Genomic DNA, 21,291 nt, shown 5'->3' on the forward strand with positions numbered 1-21,291 from the left:
ATCCTTACAACTCCTCTGCAAAATAGGATAGTATTATTACCTCCCCATTGCAGATGGGGGGCTGAGGCTGAGACAGAGTAGTCAGACACAAGAACAGTGTGTAACTGTGGATTTAAAAAGTCTATCTGGTGTCACCAATGTAATACACAAAGACAGTAAGTGTTGTTTGGCCAAAATTGTAGCATTATCAAGTGCACAATAGCTTCCTGCCATTTTCTCTGACAGAAAAATGTTTTTATAGTTGCATGCTTGTTCCTTCAAGGGGTTGCTGGCAAACAGCGGCAAACCAAAGAGCCACTTACCTGTGCATTTTAACAAGGCCAAAAGCAGCTGATTCTTCCCGTCTAGAAAAGAAAAAAATACATTAATCACAATGGCATTGCCACTACACCCTGCTTAGCTACAGTTCCAAACAATGTTTAATTTCGAAATTGAAGTTGCTGGCACTCCAGCAGGCTTGTAACTCACATCCTTTGGCCTAGAAGGCCTTGCTTCTTAATCCCAGATATGCATGATTGTGATTTGGTAGTGGTGAAAGTAGGCATTCTCATGCTCAGGGGCATACCTCCTTGAAATGACTGCACAGACTACAGAGATCAGCTCCAGCGTGGAAAATAAGTTGGTGGCCTGAGCTGGCCTACCGTGCAGGACCCTGACCTGCAAAGGGTGAGTTCACACTGGCCCAGGGAGGCCAGTGCAGGGAGTTGGGAAGGGTGGTAGGAGGGCAGGATGATAGTAGACTAGGCTAGGGAGGGGAAGGGGGCTGGCCTGGGTGACCAAGGCTGTATCCTAACCTCCCTCCCAAGCAGCCCAGTGTTATATTGGGCTGCTCGGATCTGCACAGTGAAATAACTGGTGCAGAGACAAGGTGCCCCACTAAGGTGGCTGCTGAGCTACATGGGATAAGGGGAAATAAATCCCCTTACTCGGAGTTGCACAGCAGCCACTTCCTGGGCTGTTAATATATATTACTCTATATTATATATTACTCATACATAAATCTATGGTGGCCACATTTGGAATACTGAATGCAGTTCTGGTTGCCACACCTCAAGAAGACAATTGCAGCACTGGAAAAGGTGCAAAAGAGAAAAACTAAAATGATTAAAGGGTTGGAACACTTGCCTTATGAGGTAATACTACAGCATTTGGGTTTTTTTTAGCTTGGAATAAAGCAGAGACATGATTGAGACTTATAAATTCCTGAATAATGTAGAGAGTGTGGAGATAAAACTTTTCTCCCTCTCTCATAATATTAGAACCAGAAATAATTGGATAAAAATGATGGGCAGGAGATTTAGGATGGACAAAATGAAGAATGTCTTCACAAAGCACTGAAGTTGTCTGTGCATCTGGTTGCCAATGGTGAGGTGTGGTGATGGCCATTTGCTTGGATGGCTTTAAAAAGAGGTTAGACAAACTCATGGAGGACAGATCTGTCAAGGGCTACTAGTCATGATGGCTTTTGCACTACCTCCAGCTTCAGTGGTGGTATGCCTCTGAATACCAGTTGCAGGGGAGCAATGGTGGAAGGGAAGTCTACCTTCCTCTCCTGCTGGTAGAATTTCCACAGGCAGCTGGTGGGCCATTGTGGGAAACAGATTGCTGGACTAGATGGGCCTTTGGCCTGATTCTGCAGTGCTTTTCTTATATTCTTATGCACAAACCTGAGATTGAGGCATAAATCAGGTATAAGGCAGCTTGCATGTGCTTAAGTAATTACAAAATACAGGATACAAGAGCAATGTATTTTTCCTCTTTTTCAAACAACTTAGACAAAGTGAATTCCTCAATATGAAAAAATGGTATGTTTCTTAGTGAGTGGAAAAGATAATATTTCCTTTTTAAAAACCAAAGCTCTTCCTCATGCCAGGAAATTGGGACTGTATGAGCTCTTCACATGAACTGTGTGATGTTTCAAAAACAGTGCAGAGAAGGGATTGTTGTGTCACTTATAGGCAAGTACATGGTAAAGTGCTAAAGCTGCAAAAACAGAAGTTCTAGCGCAGCGATTTTCAACCTGTGTGCCACGAAAGATCTGCAGGTGTGTCACAGGAGTTTGGTGTACAGCGGTTGAAAATAGCCGAGAAACCCTTCTGGGTTCTGTGACTCTGTTTTTAGGACAACTGCCTGTGGTAAAGAATTGCCTGTCCTTCATCCTCTGCCGGCAGAAGCTGAGGAAACAGAGTCACAAAACCCAGAAGAGTCTCCCGGAAGCAACATCACAAGAGGCAAAGACCACAAAGAAGACCAGAGTGGTCAGTGAGGCCTGCACAGGATAAATTTAACAGCAGCCATAAAAGAGATCATTTTATTCTTCTACTCCACTTGTATTCTACTTGTCAGATGTGAGAGAGGGCACCAGGATGCAGGTCTCCTGTTCACACAAGACAACAGGAGGCATCTGGTAGACCACTGTGAGATACAAGAGGCTGCACTAGATGGGCTTTTGGCCTGATCCACCAGAGCTCTCCTGATCCACCGAAGAGGAAAAAACTCATCCTCTCTATTAACTCCTTGTAACACGAAAATTAATAATAGAAATTTTTCCCAGCTTTGCTATTCACACACCTTCCACGTATTTTTGTATTGTCTCAACGAGGTTCTTGATGCGGAGCGGAAGGTTCCAGGGATCTTCCTGGATGCTGATTTGAATCTTATTCCTGCTTCGAATTGTGGTTTCTTCTTTCTGTTTAAATTCTGCTGAACAAGAGAGGTTTCGGTTCAAACAATTGAGCAATACCAGAAGAGCTAAAAGCAGCAGCAACTGTATATGGGACCGCTCCACAAATTACCTTTCCTGCCAAGCCCACTCTGTCAGAAAAGGCTTCCCTCACTGGCTCCAGTGAAGAAGGAAAATATAATTTATCTGGGACTTTGCACTGCACTGAAAATTTAAGCTAAAAGAGTCATGCATTGCAACAGGACTGACATAAACATACAGTCAAAGCAGTAAAGGTGAATTAACATTAGAATTAATTGTTATGAAAGTTTCATGCTACTGCTAAAAACAACAGAGCCACATCTCCTCCCCTTGCAATATCTAGTCATCCAAAATGCATAATGTGTTTTGGATTGTCACTGCACTCTTGAGTTTCACCACTTCTGCTTTCCTTCCATGGCTGCCGTGTTCTGAGACAAGGAAAGAGCCCCATAATACTGCACCATAAGATTTAGATTAACTAAGGCCTGATCCTATCGGGGCATCAGCGCCAGTGCTGCAGTCCAGAACTAGAACTAGGTGTCGCAAACACGCTGTAAAGCACTTTTGCGGCACCGTTGGGGAAAGTGATGCTGGCGGGGAAGCCTGCACCACCCCATCAGTACTGCTGAAGAAGTCCCAGCTGCCGGCAGCAAAAAATGTGAGTGCCAGGTGGCACGGAGACATGGGGAGGGTGGCGGAGGATGGCGTTCCAGGGTGAGGGGAGGGCAGGGGGAGAGATGACCAGTGGACGCCTTCTCCACTGGATCCTATGCCCTGTGTCGGGCTCAGAAGCCTGACACAGGCCTTCTCAAGTCTGTACTAGCTTGAACTTCTCAAGTCTGTTTACCTGGCACAAAAATGAAAAGCCCAGTTGCAGAGGCTGGGGCTTTACTCAGGGGAAGGGGATGAATGTCCCTTTCACCTGAGACCTCCAGCAGCTTCCCTGACTCCACAGGATGCAGGTGATTCTGGCACAGCTCTAGCCCGCAGTGCTGGGAAGGATAGGATTGGGCTATAAAAATTACCAAGATAGCAGCTATAGGAAAGGGTGATCAGTGGCAGTCACAGAGTTGCCATTACATTGCCATTACAATCAAGGCTGACAATTGAGCCTGCCTCTAAACAGGCCCAACTTCACGTACTTACTCCACAAGAAATGAGAACTGTTGCAGCTACATGCAGGTCTCTGCATGGCTGTGGAATTCTCTCTCCCAGAGCTGCATGTTGTTTCCCACCTGCTACGTTAGGATGCTGTATAAGTCACATCTCTTTTGCCCTGCTTGTAATTTGCCTTGCTAACGTGGTGGTTTTTCTTGCATTGCTATTCTTTTTGCTTGTTTTTAACTACGTTTTAATAGTTACACTGGCTAAGCCATAATGTTTAATTCAGAACTAAAAGAAAAATGCCTGCAGTTCCAACACTGTAATTGAAGAGCCCATAACATGTTACGTATTGAGATGATCTCTTGATTGGAATGTCTCGAGTGAAAAGGAACTTTCAGAGTATGAGTGCCATTCTCTATGGACCATCTGTGCAAATAAATAAATAAAGGACAGTTCCTTGTTCTAATTTTGCTGAACCCACCAAATGTATGAGGGCTTTTTAAAGGAAAGTTTCTGACCACAGCACTTGAAATACAGCAAAGATAAACACAGACAGTAAAGATTCAGAGAGGAAAAGAAAATGTAGCACTTTATCAGGAAACGTGGTCTGAAGCTGTTGCAGAGAAAGGAAGGGTGAAGGAGAGGAAAAGGCACCCAAATATATCCTGTGTCTCTTCCCCCATTCTTGAACTCCATCTGTCTAGGAGAGGATAAATGCAACGCATTGTTTATTGGCTGCAGTTTTAAAGGGTGTCCCTCTAAGGAGAAGTGACCATGTCACATGACAAGAATGAGTTTATTCATAAAAAATGTATTTACTCTAGGATATATGAAGCTGTCTTCCATCCATTTCAGTATTGCTACACTGAGTGACAGAGGCTTGGGAGGTTTTCAGACAGGAATCTTTTCCAGCCCTACCCGGATATGCCAAGGGTTGAACCTGGGACCTTCTTCATGCAAAACATTTGCTTTCCATGGAGCTATGACCCCATTCTCACTCAGGTCATCACTGAGGCGCACCTTCACCTTCTTTGAGAAACCTTCACGCAGAATGCCATGGAATAGCACTGACTCTTTTTAAAAGCTGCTTGCTGTCTGGGCATTTCTAAGTGGGTACTTGAGTGAGTGGGTGGGTGAGTCTTTCTGTACAATCAATCAAAGCATTCTGCAATCAAATTTTCATCTTAGTGCACATCCCACAAAGTCTTTATTTCAATGATAGTGGGTGCATTATTCTATACATATACTGTATAATAAATAATGACGGTGGGAGGGGGAGAGGAGTCAGGATACTGTTTGCTACCACATAAAAGAGGAAGAGCACACAGAGTGCACAGAACTGAAGGAAACAATTTTATTTTTTTTAAAGAGGGAAATCTCAACAAATGGACAGAGTACAGCTGCCAGGGGAATAGGATGGCATTGCTGCTTTTTGGCTTAAAAAAAAATTGTCTGGACAAGCCCTATACTTTTACAGGTGTACCATATAACAGCGCACAGTCTCTAAAGAGTTAAATAATAAAATAGTATTACACAAATTGATAACTTGGACATGCGTTGCAGATAACTGAGGAATGAAGGGGGATGGAAACACTGCAGAAAAGGGGGACAGGATCCGGCTTCTCCACCCACAGCTTCCCTGCCCCCTGTTCTGCCTCCTCTCTGCCTCCATTCCGCTCTTACTTTCCTTCCCCACCATCTTACATCTTTTGGTGGGTGGCCGGGGATCTTTGGGTGTGGGCGGGAAGGCTCTGGCCTTTCTGCCAGGCTTCTGGCAGTGCACTATTTTGCACACTGCCAGAAAGCACTTTATGGATGCTTCCTGTGCTGACAGAACGAGTGTTCCACCAAAGCTTACGTTGGGCTGTGAATTAGGTAAAGAACAAAATACAATGACTAATAAAATCTGACCCATCTGGTCTGGAATCCTTGGCCCACTGCTAATATAATATTTTGAAACTATTCAGAGGGTGATTCAGGATGCATAAAGCGATAAGTCTTTACACAATGCATCATTAGCCTGTGAAACTATGAGGTGTCTTGAGTTTACCTTGCAAACTGTGGTCCATTGGAAAATGTTTGGTTTCTTCAAAAGCCTTGCTTATCACAGGTCCTTTGAGAAGGGCATTGATAGCATCCACCTGCAGAAAGATGCATATTTAATCAGCCCTAATCATATCCAGCATTTCCAGAGCTGTAATTCCTTGCAGAGAAAACAACAATCAAATTATACATGTTGTGCTTTTGATGCATTTGGGGACTGCTCACTCATTATCCTGTGAATATCTGTGCCTTGGCAGAGTTGTCTCTATGTACACATTTCTGTGTGAATGACTGTACCTGGATTCATTGTACCCATCAGCACAGCCCTGAACTCCTGTACTTAGTCTTCCCTGGCTGTAAGCATGCTGAAGAGGGCATACTTTTAAAGTCTAGGGTAGTGGTTCCCGAACTATGGGTCTGTGGCACACCAGCGGGTCACGACCCAATTTTTGGTGGGTTGCAGTCTGCACGCTATACACAGATCATACCTGCACTGAATGAAACATGAATAACTGTATCCAGGGTCAGATGAATAGCAATTGTATGTGGGTACACAGATATACCCAGGTACAGTTAATATGTGACCAGCCTGGTGCTTGACAAGAAATGATATAATGAAACAATAATCAGTAAATAAAGGTTTGAAGCATGGCAGGTCTGTGGATAGAGTTATGGGACAATAACAGGACACAATCAGATATGAGCACTCCTAAAAGACTTGCAATTATTAACAGATTACATTATATCTCTAGAGACAAGCCCAGATACTTTCATTCAGGAAGAACTGAACAGCTGCTGACTGTCCTCCATAATTAATATAGTGAATTTACTAGTACAAGATGTGATCCCCATGGCTTTGCCGGCTTTAAAAGCCGATTAGACAAATTTGTGTAGCATAGGCCTGACAGTGACTATTAGCTAAGGCAGCTAAATGAAACCTCCATGTGCAGAGGAAGTGTACCTCGAATACCACATGTTAGGGATAAACAACATGAAAGGACGGCTTCTTTAGGCCCATATTGTGAGACTGCAAAAGCACTGCAACTCGGCAGTGTTGGATGAAGAATGGCGCACAAGAAGGAGGCCATGGTCTGATTGAGTGAGGCAGTAATGTTCTGCAGCCCCTCCATCAGCTGAATTCTAGACGTTGTGCCCTATACTTAGCCTCCCCCCGGCTGTAAGCATACTGAAGAGGTCAAACTTTTAAAGTCTAGGGTAGTGGTACCCACTGTGGGTCTGTGGCACACCAGCGGGTCACGACCCAATTTTGGTGTGTCGCAAAACTGACAGGGTTGATCAGGCTACATGCATTAAGGTTTTTAACAACCTGCTATTTGGGGGAGGGGGGAGCACTGCTGCCCAATCACCATTATAGCCACAGAAGCAAAGTGAAACTTTGGCAAGACGAAGCTATTGCATTCTTGCTCTGCGTGTAAGGTGGTGGTTCTCACTTAGCACCGGGACCCACTTTTTAGAATGAGAATCTTTCAGGACCCACCGGAAGTGATGTCATGATCGGAAGTGACATCATCAAGCAGAAAATTTTCTTTGCCAATCCTAGGCTGCAATCCTACCCACACTTACCCAGGAGTAAGTTCCATTTACTATCATTGTTAAAAGAATATACATAGTAGCTTGTTAAAAGTGCAGGTCTGTAACATTTCCCCAAATGCAGTCACATACAATGGTCAAATATATTAAAAATAAAATATTGAAATGAATGGGGACCCACCTGAAATTGACTCGCGACCCACCTAGTGAGCCAGTTTGAGAAACCCTGGTGTAAGGTATTCATGTTACTTACCTGGTTGAAAAGATGCTCAAGGCAACCATGGAGTTTGTCTTGCTTGTCCGAAGGTATCCTCATGTCACTGGGAAGTTCATCACCTAATGATGGGAAGAAGTAAAACTCTGTGCATTTTGTCATGCTCATTTTCTTTATCAGTAACAAACAAAAGCCTCTCTTTAGTTCACACTGCTTTTAAACTTCCTTGTAGCAGGTTTTAGGCTGCAATCCTGTCCACACTTACCTGGGAGTAAGTCCCATTGACTATAATGGGCCTTATTTCTATAGGATTGGGCTCTTAATTTGTCCTCCCTCCAATCTTCTCTACACTTCCACACACAGCTATTGATCATATTCCAAAGAGCATATACTTCCATGAATTTTATATTATCCACTGACCATTTGCAAACAGACTGCCTTCCTAACAAAGCATTTTCTAGACAGCCCAACTGGAGACATTTCCCCTCTCTAACTGCTATTTCACTGCATTCTAGCCAGGTGCAAGGGCTGACAGTTTCTCTTGCTGTTATCAGTATTGCAAAGCAGCATTAATGACTCAGTATTACTGAGCGCAACTCACAGAGTACTTCATGGTGGAATTTACCATGAGATACTTTGGTTGCAATTGGCACTGAGATTGACTGGCAGGCTAATCTAGGCCCAAGCAATGAGGTCATAGGAAAGTCTTTTTGGTGCACCCTTCTTCCCCACAAATCCTTTGCTTTCTTTATTGATTGTGGTGATTATCCCTAGATCTGTTCAAATCTTGTTCCAGGAGAAAGGAAAAGGTACAGAAAACAAATTATCTACCCTTACAAATTTCCTCTTTCTCCTGAAACAAGCATTTTGACCCAGCAGGGGAACCAGAAGAGGGGAACCTTAAGAGGAGTGGCCCAGAAATGAGTGCCCTGACAGTGCTGCAGTGATGATGGCATCGCCAGGAGTAAGGGGCTTTTCAACTTACCTGAGAGGTTTGCCAGCCTCTGGCAGGGTGTGGGGGGCTTACAGCTCTCTATGGGCCTCTCTGCTGCAGCAAATAGCTCCGATTACCAAGTGAAGCTATTTGCAGCAGTGGGGAGGCCCGCAGAGGGGCTAAAAGCCTCCTGCACCCTGCGGGGAGGCCAGCGCAAACCCCCAAGTAAGTTTAAAATCCCCTTGCTCCCGATGACACCGTGATCATTACAGCAACATCGCTGCCCCGCGCTCTGCCCCCACCAAGACGTACAGGGTTTCCAACTCTCTTGTAGGAGTTTGGGAACTGCTGATCTAACAGGTATATGGTTTATGGTCAAAACAGATATTATGCACACCTGTGCATTACATTATCCCAATGCTATTATTAAACAGGAAAAGCTGCTTCCATAGGGACGATCAGAATTGGAGAAGCAGCACAGGGGGCTTATCCCTTTTTCTGCCCTTTGTTTCTCAACTACAAATTGCAAATCCAGACGCTTCCTTCCATTCCTCACAAGTTCCAGGTGTGGGCAAACACGCATTTGGAACCACAGAAAAAGAGCAGATGCTTGCAAAAGGAATGGGAGAGAGATTTGGAGTGGGGTAATGGTAGGAGGAGAAAAACTTAAGCTCCCCCTCCCCTTCCAGCCACTTCTCAATATTGATCATCTCTTTGGAAGTGGCTCCCCCTATTTTAAAAAGGGTCATTGGGGTACATTCTGTGTGGTTTGAGCTGTAGTGTGAAATCACACTCCTCATATCTTCCTGGGGGGGAGTAGAAGAGATACGCTGAAAGAGCTGTATGAATCTTTGTTGATGGGACAGCTCAACTGGTTTCTGAAAATTCCCTTCATACTAGTAATTTGCTTCATACCCACATGACTTGGGTTCTTAGCCCCACTTAGGGCCTGATCCAGACCCGTGTGCGCCGGCTGATGGCCGGTGTGCACTACCGCAAATGTGCCGCTAGGTACATTTGTGAGCCCTTACTGTGGGCCCAGCCTGGAGGCAGAGAGATGAATGGAGGTGTGGGGGGAGGCAGGGAAGAGGTGTTCCAGAGCAGGAATAGGCAGGTATAGGGCAGGGAGGAGCGTGTTGGAGGATAGGACAGGGCGGGAAGAGGACAGGACTGGTGAAGCTCGTCTCTACTGGATCCAGAGCCCCATTTTTGACTGCACGGTCGAGCAGCCCCATTGCAGAATCAAGTAGCCCCATTGTGGGACTACTTCCCTTACTCAGGGGAAGGAGACAAAAGTCCCCTTCTCCTGAAGAGCCGCTGTGGGCTACCTGGTTGTGAACTGGATGCTGCAGCAGCCATTTTGGTGCTGCCTCAGCCCTGTGCTCTGGACAGCTAAGAATTGGGTTGTTATCTGCAAGGAGGGTGGCCACAGTGTTCACATAGGGAGTGGGTAAAGTGAAAAACCAGTGAGAAAGCCATTGAATACTTCTTTATGCATGCTTTATACAAAAAACCACAGCATTTGCTTACCTGATCCCATCTCATCACTGCCCAAATAGGAGCTGTTACTCCGCACACTGGTGTAGGAAAGCACTGAATCCCTGTTACTGTTACACTCACTAGAAGAAGAGAATGAGAAAACACTAAGAAACTCTCCTTGTGCAGAAGGTCAGCCATGCTGTGAGCAATCTGAGCCTACCTCCAGACACTCAGGGTGCCTGACCATTGACAATGGCTATCCTAATTCAAGAGAAGATATAACACTTCTGTGCTATATCTGATTGCATGTTAACTTATCTGTGCTATATCTAACTGATTGAATGTTATCTTAGCATTCATCCTCTTTTAATGGTGAGGAAACATTGGACAATTGGAGCATTCGTCTTTGCTAACAGAATTCATTCAATGACTAAAGATGACAGCAGGGCCAGAGGAGGGTTTGCAGTTCAAAATTACATTCAACACTATTAATTTGCTGCAAAGTTTGAGTACATGTGTGACCTTATTACAAGCCCTTCCTTGGTTGCTTGACCAACTTAGTGTGGAATGAATATAATATCATGTAGAATGAAGGCAAATTGTTCTCTATCTATTTCAGATGGGCTCCACTCCCCTCACCTCTGGAGGATCCTCTGAGCACAGCAATTTAAAAGACACAACTTCTGGTTTCAAGGACAAACTGGGAGTGACATTTTTAATGCCTTATAAACAGGATAACCAGATGCCATAACTGCAAAAGAGGACCAGGCACCCCAAAATGTACGACATCAAAAAAAATGTAAGACATGACAAAATAAAAACTAAAAACACATATATTGATTTCATATCGTTAATTCAAATACTACATTACTCATTATTACATTTAAAATTAATTACATTAATTACAAGAAGGTTCTGAGCTCCTTGCTCAAAGGGGAAAGGAGGACATTTAAGTTCTTTTCCAGGACATGAGGCTAAAAAGGAGGATATGTCCTGGAAAAAGAGGACATCTGGTCACCCTGCCTATAAGGCATTGAGAGGCCCAGGGAAACCCAGCAGAGTCCGTGGTCAGACCTCTGAGAGGACCAGCAGAGTTCCCCTCATCTCCGGAGGGGGCGCATGTGGGGGGGCCTGTGGACTTGATCCAAGGATAACTAAATACGCGGATATGGGTCCCCCCTGTACTGTATTTAAGACAAGACTGTCTAAACACCAACCTTTTATGGTTTAAATTTAGTGACTCTTACAAAAGATAAGACTGTAAGGTAAGACTAGAAGCAACTTTTATTATTGTACTCTCTGAATGGGACTATGGAGAGACTCAATACGACAGCTAAAAATTCATAATGTATAGCACTTTTTAAAACATGTAAGATGTATAACAGTATTTCTTTTTAATAATCTCAAAACAACTGTACAAGATATATATTAGTACCACCCATTTTGCAGATTTTTACAAGACTCTGAAGCAAACCTATGGCTGAAGTGATATATTGTAGGTACTCACATGTCCCAAGGCCCAAGATCTATCCACTGGACTGCTGCTCAGTGTTTCTTAAAGGAAGGGATTCTATAGCAACTTATAAGATCCTTGAAGGGGACCTGTCTATTTTTACCTATGTTATTCTTAAAGATGCCATATACATGGATGAAACTAACAATAACATATAGTATTTCCAAGATACGTCACTTTAGATTAAGATGACAAAAAGCCCCTCTCTTAAGCTGATTTTTGCTTTTGTGAGATCTCAATTTTTCTCCTCATTTCTGAAAGGGATACACCACATTAAGGACAGCGCTACAAATTCCTATGGAAGGCAACCTGATTGTGAATTAGATCTCCTGCAACAGAGCATGGCTAATGCAAGAAAGGATTCTCTTAGTTCATTCTTCTAAGCTCCACCGTATCCACTTTCTGACTGAAAACTATCAAAACACATTTGATTCCTTCTTGAATTGCTATTATACATGTTATGTATGTCTAATTGTCTGTCTGAGTCTAAAAGAGATAAGACAGAACAATCTCTCTCATCTTTCATTTACGTCTATATTCTGAAACAAGCAACAGCCCCAGTGGGAATCTGCCTTTGATTTCACCATGTCATCCAGGATAAATTAGCCTCAATTATAGAACCCATTAAACAAAACACGATAGAGGAGTGGGTGTTGTACGAAATGATGAATAAAATTATTTCAATTGCACAGAAATGTGTTTTGAGCACCTAAGTAGGTTTTAATACGGAGGCGCTGACAGCAGGAGATAAGCTTGCCGCCCACCTAAAGCTCTGCTATGGTATCAAAACTGGGAGATTAAACCATGAAAAATATGCTTTTCTACAATTCAGTGCTCTGCTCTTAGAAGAAATAAATGCTGTTAATTTCTGTGACTAGAAATATTAAGCTCATGACATCTGTGGTTTAAATTTAGAAAGGAAAGGAAATAGGGTTTCTAATTGAATTGCCATGGCCTATTTTATTTAAATGTTCAGATTGCTAGGGATTTTCAGTGAACAACCATAGACAGTTGACAGTTCCTGGCTACACTCAGTAGCTTTCAGTGTTCAGTAGTAACTCTGAGTCACAGCTCACACAAAGCTTCTCCTCCCTTGCTAAGGATACAGGAGAAATATTTAGTTCTCCCAAACCACTATGCTCACAATCCTAAGAAAAGTGCATGTATATGTTTAGCACAGCTATGCTGGGGAAGAAAAAGCTTTCCCTATAGCAGGCTGTGAAGGTGGTTTCACTGGAATGCATTTGGAAGTGATCTCTCCTAAATGACAGGAGAGTCCCCAGATCAGGGGGGGTCTCTGATCAGACTTATCTGATCTGACAGATGAGGTCCTCAGTCAGGTTACTGAGAGTCTAACCACACTAGAAAGGTCAAAAGTCTACCATCATGCCAAAACAGTGAAAGCAGCTCTTAAATCTCTTGCAAGAGGCAATGCCACTTTAATGAACATTTTCCTGCCATAGTCAATCGGGGTGATATGCCAAAACATAAGAACAGCCCCACTGGATCAGGCCATAGGCCCATCTAGTCCAGCTTCCTGTATCTCACAGCTGCCCCACCAAATGCCCCAGAGAGCACACCTGATAACAAGAGACCTGTATCCTGGTGCCCTCCCTAACATCTGACATAACCCATTTCTAAAATCAGGAGGCTGCACATACACATTATGGCGTTATGTAACCCATAATGAATTTTTCCTCCAGAAACTTGTCCAATTCCCTTTTAAAGGCATCCAGGCCAGATCCACATCCTGTGGCAAGGAGTTCCACAGACCAATCACATGCTGAGTAAAGAAACATTTTCTTTTGTCTGTCCTAACTCTCCCAACACTCAATTTTAGTGGATGTCCCCTGGTTCTGGTGTTATGTGAGAGTGAAAAGAGCATCTCCCTATCCACACTGTCCATCCCCTGCATAATTTTGTATGTATCAATCATGTCCCCCCTCAGGCGTCTCTTTTCTAGGCTGAAGAGGCCCAAACACCGTAGCCTTTCCTCATAAGGAAGGTGCCCCAGCCCAGCAATCATCTTAGTTGCCCTCTTTTGCACCTTTTCCATTTCCACTATGTCTTTTTTGAGATGCAGCGACCAGAACTGGACACAATACTCCAGGTGTGGCTTTACCACAGATTTGTACAACGGCATTATAATATTAGCTGTTTTGTTCTCAATGCCTTTTCTAATGATCCCAAGCATAGAATTGGCCTTCTTTACTGCTGCCGCACATTGGGTCGACACTTTCATCGACCTGTCCACCACCACCCCAAGATCTCTCTCCTGATCTGTCACAGACAGCTCAGAACCCATCAGCCTATATGTGAAGTTTTGATTTTTTGCCCCAACGTGCATGACTTTACACTTACTGACATTGGAACACATCTGCCATTTTGCTGCCCTTCCTGCCAGTTTGGAGAGATCCTTCTGGAGCTCCTCACAATCACTTCTGGTCTTCACCACTCAAAAAAGTTTGGTGTTGTCTGCAAACTTTGCCACCTCACTGCTCAACCCTGTCTCCAGGTCATTTATGAAGAGGTTGAAGAGCACCGGTCCCAGGACAGATCCTTGGGGCACACTGCTTTTCAACTCTCTCCTTTGTGAAAATTGCCCATTGACACCCACTCTGTTTCCTGGTCTTCAACCAGGTCTTAATCCAGGAGAGGACCTGTCCTCTAATTCCCTGACTGTGGAGTATTTTCAGTAGCCTTTGGTGAGTGACTGTGTCGAACGCCTTCTGAAAGTCCAGATATATAATGTCCACAGGTTCTCCCACATCCACATGCCTGTTGACCTTTTCAAAGAATTCTATAAGGTTTGTGAGGCAAGACTTACCCTTACAGAAGCCATGCTGCTTCTCCTTCAGCAAGGCCTGTTCGTCTATGTGTTTTGAGATCCTATCTTTGATGAGGCATTACACCATCTTACCCGGTATAGATGTTAGGCTGACCAGCCTATAGTTTCCCGGGTCCCCCCTCTTTCCCTTTTTAAAGATAGGCGTGACATTTGCTATCCTCCAGTCTTCTGGCACTGTGGCCATTTTGAGGGACAAGTTGCATATTTTAGTCAAGAGATCAGCAACTTCATTCTTCAATTCCTTAATAACTCTTGGGTGGATGCCATCCAGGCGATTTATTGATCTTTAATTTATCAATGAGGTCTGAAACATCTTCTCCTTTAACCTCTACCTGACTTAATTCCTTGGTCAGGAGGGGCCATTCGGGCAGCGGTATCTGCCCAAGGTCTTCTGCCGTGAAGACAGATGCAAAGAACTCATTCAATTTCTCTGCCATCTCTAAGTCTCCTTTTATTGCCCCATCTCTCCCTCACCATCCAGAGGGCCAACCACTTCTCTGGCAGGTTTCCTGCTTCTAACATATTTGAAGAAGCTTTTATTATTCCCCTTTATGCTGCTGGCCATGTGTTCCTCATAGTCTCTCTTGGCCTCCCATATCACCTTCTGACATTTCTTTTGCCACAGTTTATGTTCCTTTTTTATTCTCCTCATTAGGGCAAGACTTCCATTTACGGAAGGAAGCTTCCTTGCCCTTCACAGCCTCTCTAACTTGGCTGGTTAGCCATGCGGGCACCCTCCCGGACTTAGTCGAGCCCTTCTTCCTTTGTGGTATACACTTCCGCTGGGCCTCTATTACTGTTGATTTGAGCAACCTCCATGCTCTCTGTAGAGACTGGACTCTTTTTACCCTCCCTTTCAACCTCCTTCTAACCAGCCTCCTCATTTGAGGGAAGTCCGCTCGTCGGAAGGCAAGGGTTTTTGTGAGAGATTTGCCCAGTATTCTTCCCCCGACGTGCACGTCGAAACAGATCGCAGCATGATCACTGTTCCCCAACGGCTCCGTAACACTGACATCTCTAACCAGGTCCTGTGTACTGCACAATATTAAATCCAGAGTCACCTGTCCTCTGGTGGGCTCCATGAGTAGCTGCTCTAAGGCACAGTCATTTAGCATGTCAAGGAATCCGGTCTCTTTTTTGTGACCAGAACACAAATTGACCTAGACAATATGAGGATAATTGAAGTCCCCCATGATTACAACCCTGTCCCTCCTTGTCACCTCCCTGATCTGTTTCCTCATTTCAAGGTCCCCTTCCAGTTTCTGGTCTGGAGGACAATAGTACGCCCCCCGTATTACATCACTCCTCAGGCCTGGTAATTTAACCCATAGAGACTCTATGGAGTCGGACCCACCTTCAATCTCTACTTTGCTGGATTCTATCCCTTCCTTAACATAAACAGCCACCCCACCTCCAACACACCCCTCCCTGTCCCTCCTGTAGAGTTTATAACCCGGGATTGCGGTATCGCACTGATTCTCCGCATTCCACCAGGTTTCCGTTATGCCCACTATGTCAATGTTTTCCCTTGTCACCAGAAATTCCAGTGCTCGGAGACTTTGGGAATTTGCATAAAAGCATTTGTACACGGAATGCCCCAGGATGGGCTGCTTATTCGCTCCTTTGTCCCCGCATCCTCTCATTGTGCCAAACCGTCTATCACATCCCATCACGCTACCTTTCCCAGTTTCTTCTCCTACTCTGCCTTTGTCTTGTTGTTCTCTAACCTCCCCATCCTCATCCCATAGGGATGAGGAGCCCCGAACCGGATGCCCCTCGGCTCCTGTCGGCCTTCCCCCAGGGATCAGTTTAAAAGCTGCTCTGCCACCTTTTTAATGTTATGCACCAGCAGTCTGGTTCCATTCTGGTTCAAGTGGAGCCCGTCCCTCTTGTACAGGCCCCGCTTGTCCCAAAACGTTCCCCAGTGCCTAACGAATCTAAACCCCTCCTTCCTACACCACCGTCTCATCCACGCATTGAGACCCCTGATCTCCGCCTGCCTAGCTGGCCCTGCATGTGGAACAGGTAGCACTTCAGAGAACGCTACCTTTGAGGTCCTGGCTTTCCGCTTCCTACCTAATAGCCTAAATTTGGCCTCCAGGACCTCCCGGCTACACTTGCCCACGTCGTTGGTGCTGACATGCACCACAACCGCTCCCCAGCACTATCTACCAGCCTGTCTAGACGTGATGTCCACAACCTTTGCACCAGGCAGGCAAGTTGCCATGCGGTCCTCACATCAGTCGCAAACCCCCCTCTCTATGTTTCTAATAATTGAATCCCCCACTACAAGAAGCCCCCGACCCTCCTCCCGCCGAGGAGTATCCTGAGTGCGTTCGGATACGGGCCAGTTCGCTGGAGAAGGGGTCCCCTCTAGGGGATTGTTTCCCTCCTCTCCAGGATGACGTCCTCCAGCCCCGAGACTTACCACCCGGGCAGCTGAGGAGCTGCACGCCTGAGGTTGGGACGAAGCCTGATTGTCCTCAGAAGTCTCCCCACGGTCCTTCTCTGCCTGCCTCTGCTTCTCTAGGTCGGCCACCAAGGCTTCAAGGGAGCGGACATGTTCCCTGAGTCCCTGGAGCTCCTTGCACCAAGGACACACTCATGACTTATGCCCCAGAGGCATATAGTCATACATATCCCCAGAACGTCCCTAGAAAACTCAAGGATCTATCCTCAAAGAATACATCCAATGTAATACTGGAGTGCAAGTAGAAACAGGACATTTAAATAGTTATGGCTCCGTACATCAATCCTAATACACCTTTGCCAATACGTACTGCTCCCAAGGAAGACAGAATCTTATGGAAAATGTTCAGAATTGTTAGTTTGCCCAAAATGACCCTGTTTCTCCAGTTGTTTTTGTTTGTTTTTTTTAAATCAGGAAGATGGATAACAAATGTTAATCTCTTACCCCAATACCAGATTTTTTTTCCCCCAAATTGGCAGTCTTGTGACATCACCAGCCCCCACCTTGAAAATTTGGGATGTGTTCTGTCTGGTAACCAGAGAACCAATTGTTTAGATGTGACCAGAATACAGCCCGGAAGAGGTGAAGCAAGGACTGCAATTTGGTAAATACTACAAAAAAGGGAAATTACTAAGGGAAAGACTGTTTTTTTAAATATAGCAATACAACATAAGAACAAACCTTTAATATAATTAACTCAGCTTACAGATTGTGTCACTGACTAGCCACAGGAACACAACTACTAGCTCTTTATAAAGTTCATTTTGGTAAAATGTGCTCTCTCTCTCTCTTCCATTGTTTTGTCTCTTTTGAGCTTCACTTTAAAAAAGAAAAAAGGCACAGCTTGAACTGTGTGAGGTTTCTTTTGGTAACAAATACTCCAAGAGAAGCAACAAGTCAGTCATTTAAAAGCAAAACAGTAACAATATTTTCAGCCACCTGAATAAATATTTGCAATCTGTGGTTTTCAAAACCAGTTTCAGAATGGGGAAGTGGGGTGGGGTGGGAAGAACCTGGGTCCTTGCTTTTGCTACTTCCTGTTTCACAGCCCAATCCTATCCACACTTTCCTGGGAGTAAGCCCCATTGACTCTAATGGGACTTACTTCTGAGTAGACGGGCACAGATTGGGCTGTCAGTCTTTGGAGGAAAACATTCAAATACTTGAATGGGAAGTAAAGGGGCTTACAACTACAGCGAGCCCAGGCTGCTTGAGCACTCTGCGGTGCCATTGTGGCCCACGCAGATCCTGAATGGGGGTGAGGAAAACAGGGAAAGCCCTGCTAGATATAGATATATACCAGCAATTTTCAGCCAGTGTGCTGTGGCACACTGGTGTGTTGCGAAAGGTCTGCGGGTGTGCTGCAGGAGTTTGGAGCATGGCAGTTGAAAAATAATTGAAAAACTCTTCTGGGTTCTGCAGCTCTGTTTCTAGAGCAACTGTCTGTAGTAACTAATTATCCCTACAGACAATTCATTAATACAGACAATTGCCCTAGAAACAGAGCTGCAGAACCCAGGAGAGTGTCCCGGAAGCCAGAAGTGACACCACATGAGGCAAAGAGGGACAGACAATTCATTACTACAGACCAGTGATTTTCAAACTGGGGCGTCGCGATGCCCCAGCCTGAAGGCCCTGGCTTCTACCCCCTTAAAAGGCGGGGGTAGCGATGAGGCCGGGAGGAGCTGCAGCTAATGGGGCTGCAGGGACTGGGATGCACTCACCAGTCCCTGCAGCAGGCGTCCTGGGGCGCGAGCGTCTGCAGGGCTCCCCAGCTCGTCCGAAGTGAAAGTGATCGCGTCCCTGCCTCACCCCCTGCCCCCACAAGAACTCACAGTGGTGCAAACTCTCCATGAGAGTTTGAAAACAGTTGCTACAGACAGTTGTCCAAGGAACAGAGCAGCGTAACTCCAGAAGAGTTACTCCATCCCCCAATGGCCCTACTAATAAATGACCCTCTTCCAAACTCCTGCCGCACACCTGCAGACCATTCATATAGCCACAGCACATTGGTTGAAAACCGCTGCTCTGAAGCAGTGAAGCCAGGAATTGCCTCAGAAAAACCAAAAGGCAAGTAAATCTATTTCTTCAGAGCAAGTAGGAAGACGAGGGCCAACCCACTCTTCACCTGTCCGTCATGGTACCAGACCCTGGTAGAAGGGTTCTCTAGGCCTGTAATGCTGTACTCCCCCCTCCTCACCCATTGTGAGGCTTTGATTTAGGTAGCTGAGCAACCTCTGACTGGTTGTCAGTTTCTTCTAACACACTACATCCTATTCAGTTCTATCCTTGTCATGCACTGCATGACCCAGAAATTATTCCATTGACGACACAAAACCACAAAGTCTGAAGAAGCATTGCTGCATTCCTGGTTGTGAGAACTTCTAAACTGTGGTGACTTCTGTCTACTCCAAAGTGCCTCAAACTTATGCCTGCTGATTTGAGTCATGCAAACAGATCCTGCCATCAGAATAAATTGCTACCTTAAAGCCCAGTTAGTCTGTGTTTTGTGTGGACAGTGTATTTGTACACATAAGGCAACAAATTATCAGGTCCTCAGACAGCAGCTGCTCCTGAAAAACCCACAAAAGTTTCCCCTGTTTCCAGCTGCTGCTCTTCACTGATAAAAGGGGAAAATTCTTTCCTCTGACCTCACCTGACCTGTCTGATCGCTGAGGCCCTGCCGTAAGTTGATCCTGTGACAGACATGTGAGCCATGTCAAATTGTAGTGAACTCTTGGGCTGGATACACTTAAATTCATACCATATGAGAAATGATTAGGGCTGGTCTAGCATCACACACGTTACAGCAATTGGTAAGAGGATGAGATCCTAAGCATATAAGAGGAACAGTTCACCCACAAGCTGATTTCGGGCTTCCAAAGCTATTCAAAGTGAAAAGGAATTGGGAAGTATTAAAAGAAAAATATTTAGACTTGAGGCATAGAGTTGAACTATGGTTGGTTGGCAACCTTCAGTCTCGAAAGACTATGGTATAAGCCTACAGCACCCAGTATTCCCAGGCGGTCTCCCATCCAAGTACTAAACAGGCCTGACCCTGCTTAGCTTCCAAGATCAGACGAGGTCGGGCATGTGCAGGGTAACAGATGCGCATCTAAGCACACTTTTTAGAGGTGAGCTAACCACCAAAGGAGATGCTTAACTCTTTTCCCCTCATCATTTTCCTACCAAAAATTGCCTCCTCCAGCAGGTATTTGCCCAGAACCAACTACTTGTTATAATAAAGTAGAATCACTGCTCTGTTTTCTAGGTGCTGGATACTGTAAGACCAGAGGATATGAGATTTGCAAATTTATTTACATGTATTTAAATTTCAGTTGAATGTATCCATAATTTCATGTTTGTTAGACCTGATGCAAAGATGATGACGACGACGATTAACAACAATATTTATATACCACGTTTCAATTTAAAAATCATTATACAATGATATTTCACTATACTGATAGCAAAAAATACTTGTCAATTAAACATACAGTCCTTTATTAGCAGGTATGATGATTATGCACTGGGGATGTCATGATATGTGAAAGATTGTTTTTGATAGTTGCAGGGACAAAAGGTGTTAAAAACATATCTAAAAACTCCTCAGATACTTTGAAACAAACTTTCTTCAGTCCATGCTCTCCTTTTTTAGTTCAGTGCATGAACTCTTAGATGCATTAATTAGATGTAGAAGAACCAATAGCATAGCTGGAGGGGGCCAAAATGGTAAGTATGGTAGTCACTGAAAAGCACTATGTAAGTGCCCACTCACCGTCAGAGCCATTCTGTCAGCGATAGTCAGGACCTCTGAGAGGAATTTTATCAGGGGATACAAAGTTTCTTTTGGGCCCCTTCCCAAAGAGGGTGAGGATGAAACTGAGTGGGGGGTGGCAGTGGGGGCAAAACAGGCAGGAGGAAAGTGGCAACAGCCAGAATAGTCTTTGGAGTCCAGGTCTACCATCTTCCCAATGCAGAGCTCAGGTCTACCTACTTGCCCAGCACTGGCAGCTAGATACAGTAATACAGAAAACCAAACAAGCTCCCAAGTCTCTCTAAAATCTTTCAAATATAGAGAACAATTGCATGAGGTTAGTGTCATTGTATTTAGGCTCACACTAGAATGGAAAGTGTCCTGTGTACACCAAAATGGACTTCTGCGGTAGCTGCAGTCCCGCAGCTGTGTCACTGAGCTCCTATACGCTCCTTCATAGTTAGTCAGTTTCCTCCCGGATGTGGCACTGTTAAGGAATGTATGCATTTCTGGACCTGCTGTGTATGGCTTGTGGCGGTAGTTATCGCCATGTGCTCACAGTAATGCCCCCAGCATCCCACGTGAGCAGTGAGTCTGGGTGAGATTGGAAAATGTGAGATCCCAGGAAATTTCTGGGCCCCCTCCTTTGGCTCCTGGGCCCCCTTTCTGACCCT

At 44.9% G+C, this 21,291-nt stretch overlaps 1 protein-coding gene across 4 annotated transcripts in view; it reads right to left on the minus strand.

Moving 5' to 3' along the window:
- Positions 1-21,291, minus strand: part of PREX1 (phosphatidylinositol-3,4,5-trisphosphate dependent Rac exchange factor 1) — a 270,327-nt gene that overhangs the window by 12,941 nt on the left and 236,095 nt on the right. For 2 of the 4 annotated variants that reach the window (XM_066623406.1, XM_066623403.1), the window contains exons 27-31: positions 10,081-10,169; positions 7,656-7,738; positions 5,859-5,949; positions 2,572-2,700; positions 303-344 (exon numbers count right to left, since the gene is read on the minus strand). In XM_066623406.1, the coding sequence (XP_066479503.1) occupies positions 303-344; positions 2,572-2,700; positions 5,859-5,949; positions 7,656-7,738; positions 10,081-10,169 (434 nt within the window). Of the gene's footprint in view, positions 1-302; positions 345-2,571; positions 2,704-5,858; positions 5,950-7,655; positions 7,739-10,080; positions 10,170-21,291 lie in introns of all 4 variants that reach the window. The other 2 variants (XM_066623404.1, XM_066623402.1) reach the window with 1 other exon arrangement.

Source organism: Tiliqua scincoides, chromosome 4, assembly GCF_035046505.1.
Source record: "Tiliqua scincoides isolate rTilSci1 chromosome 4, rTilSci1.hap2, whole genome shotgun sequence".
Classification (NCBI taxonomy): Eukaryota; Metazoa; Chordata; class Lepidosauria; order Squamata; family Scincidae; genus Tiliqua; species Tiliqua scincoides.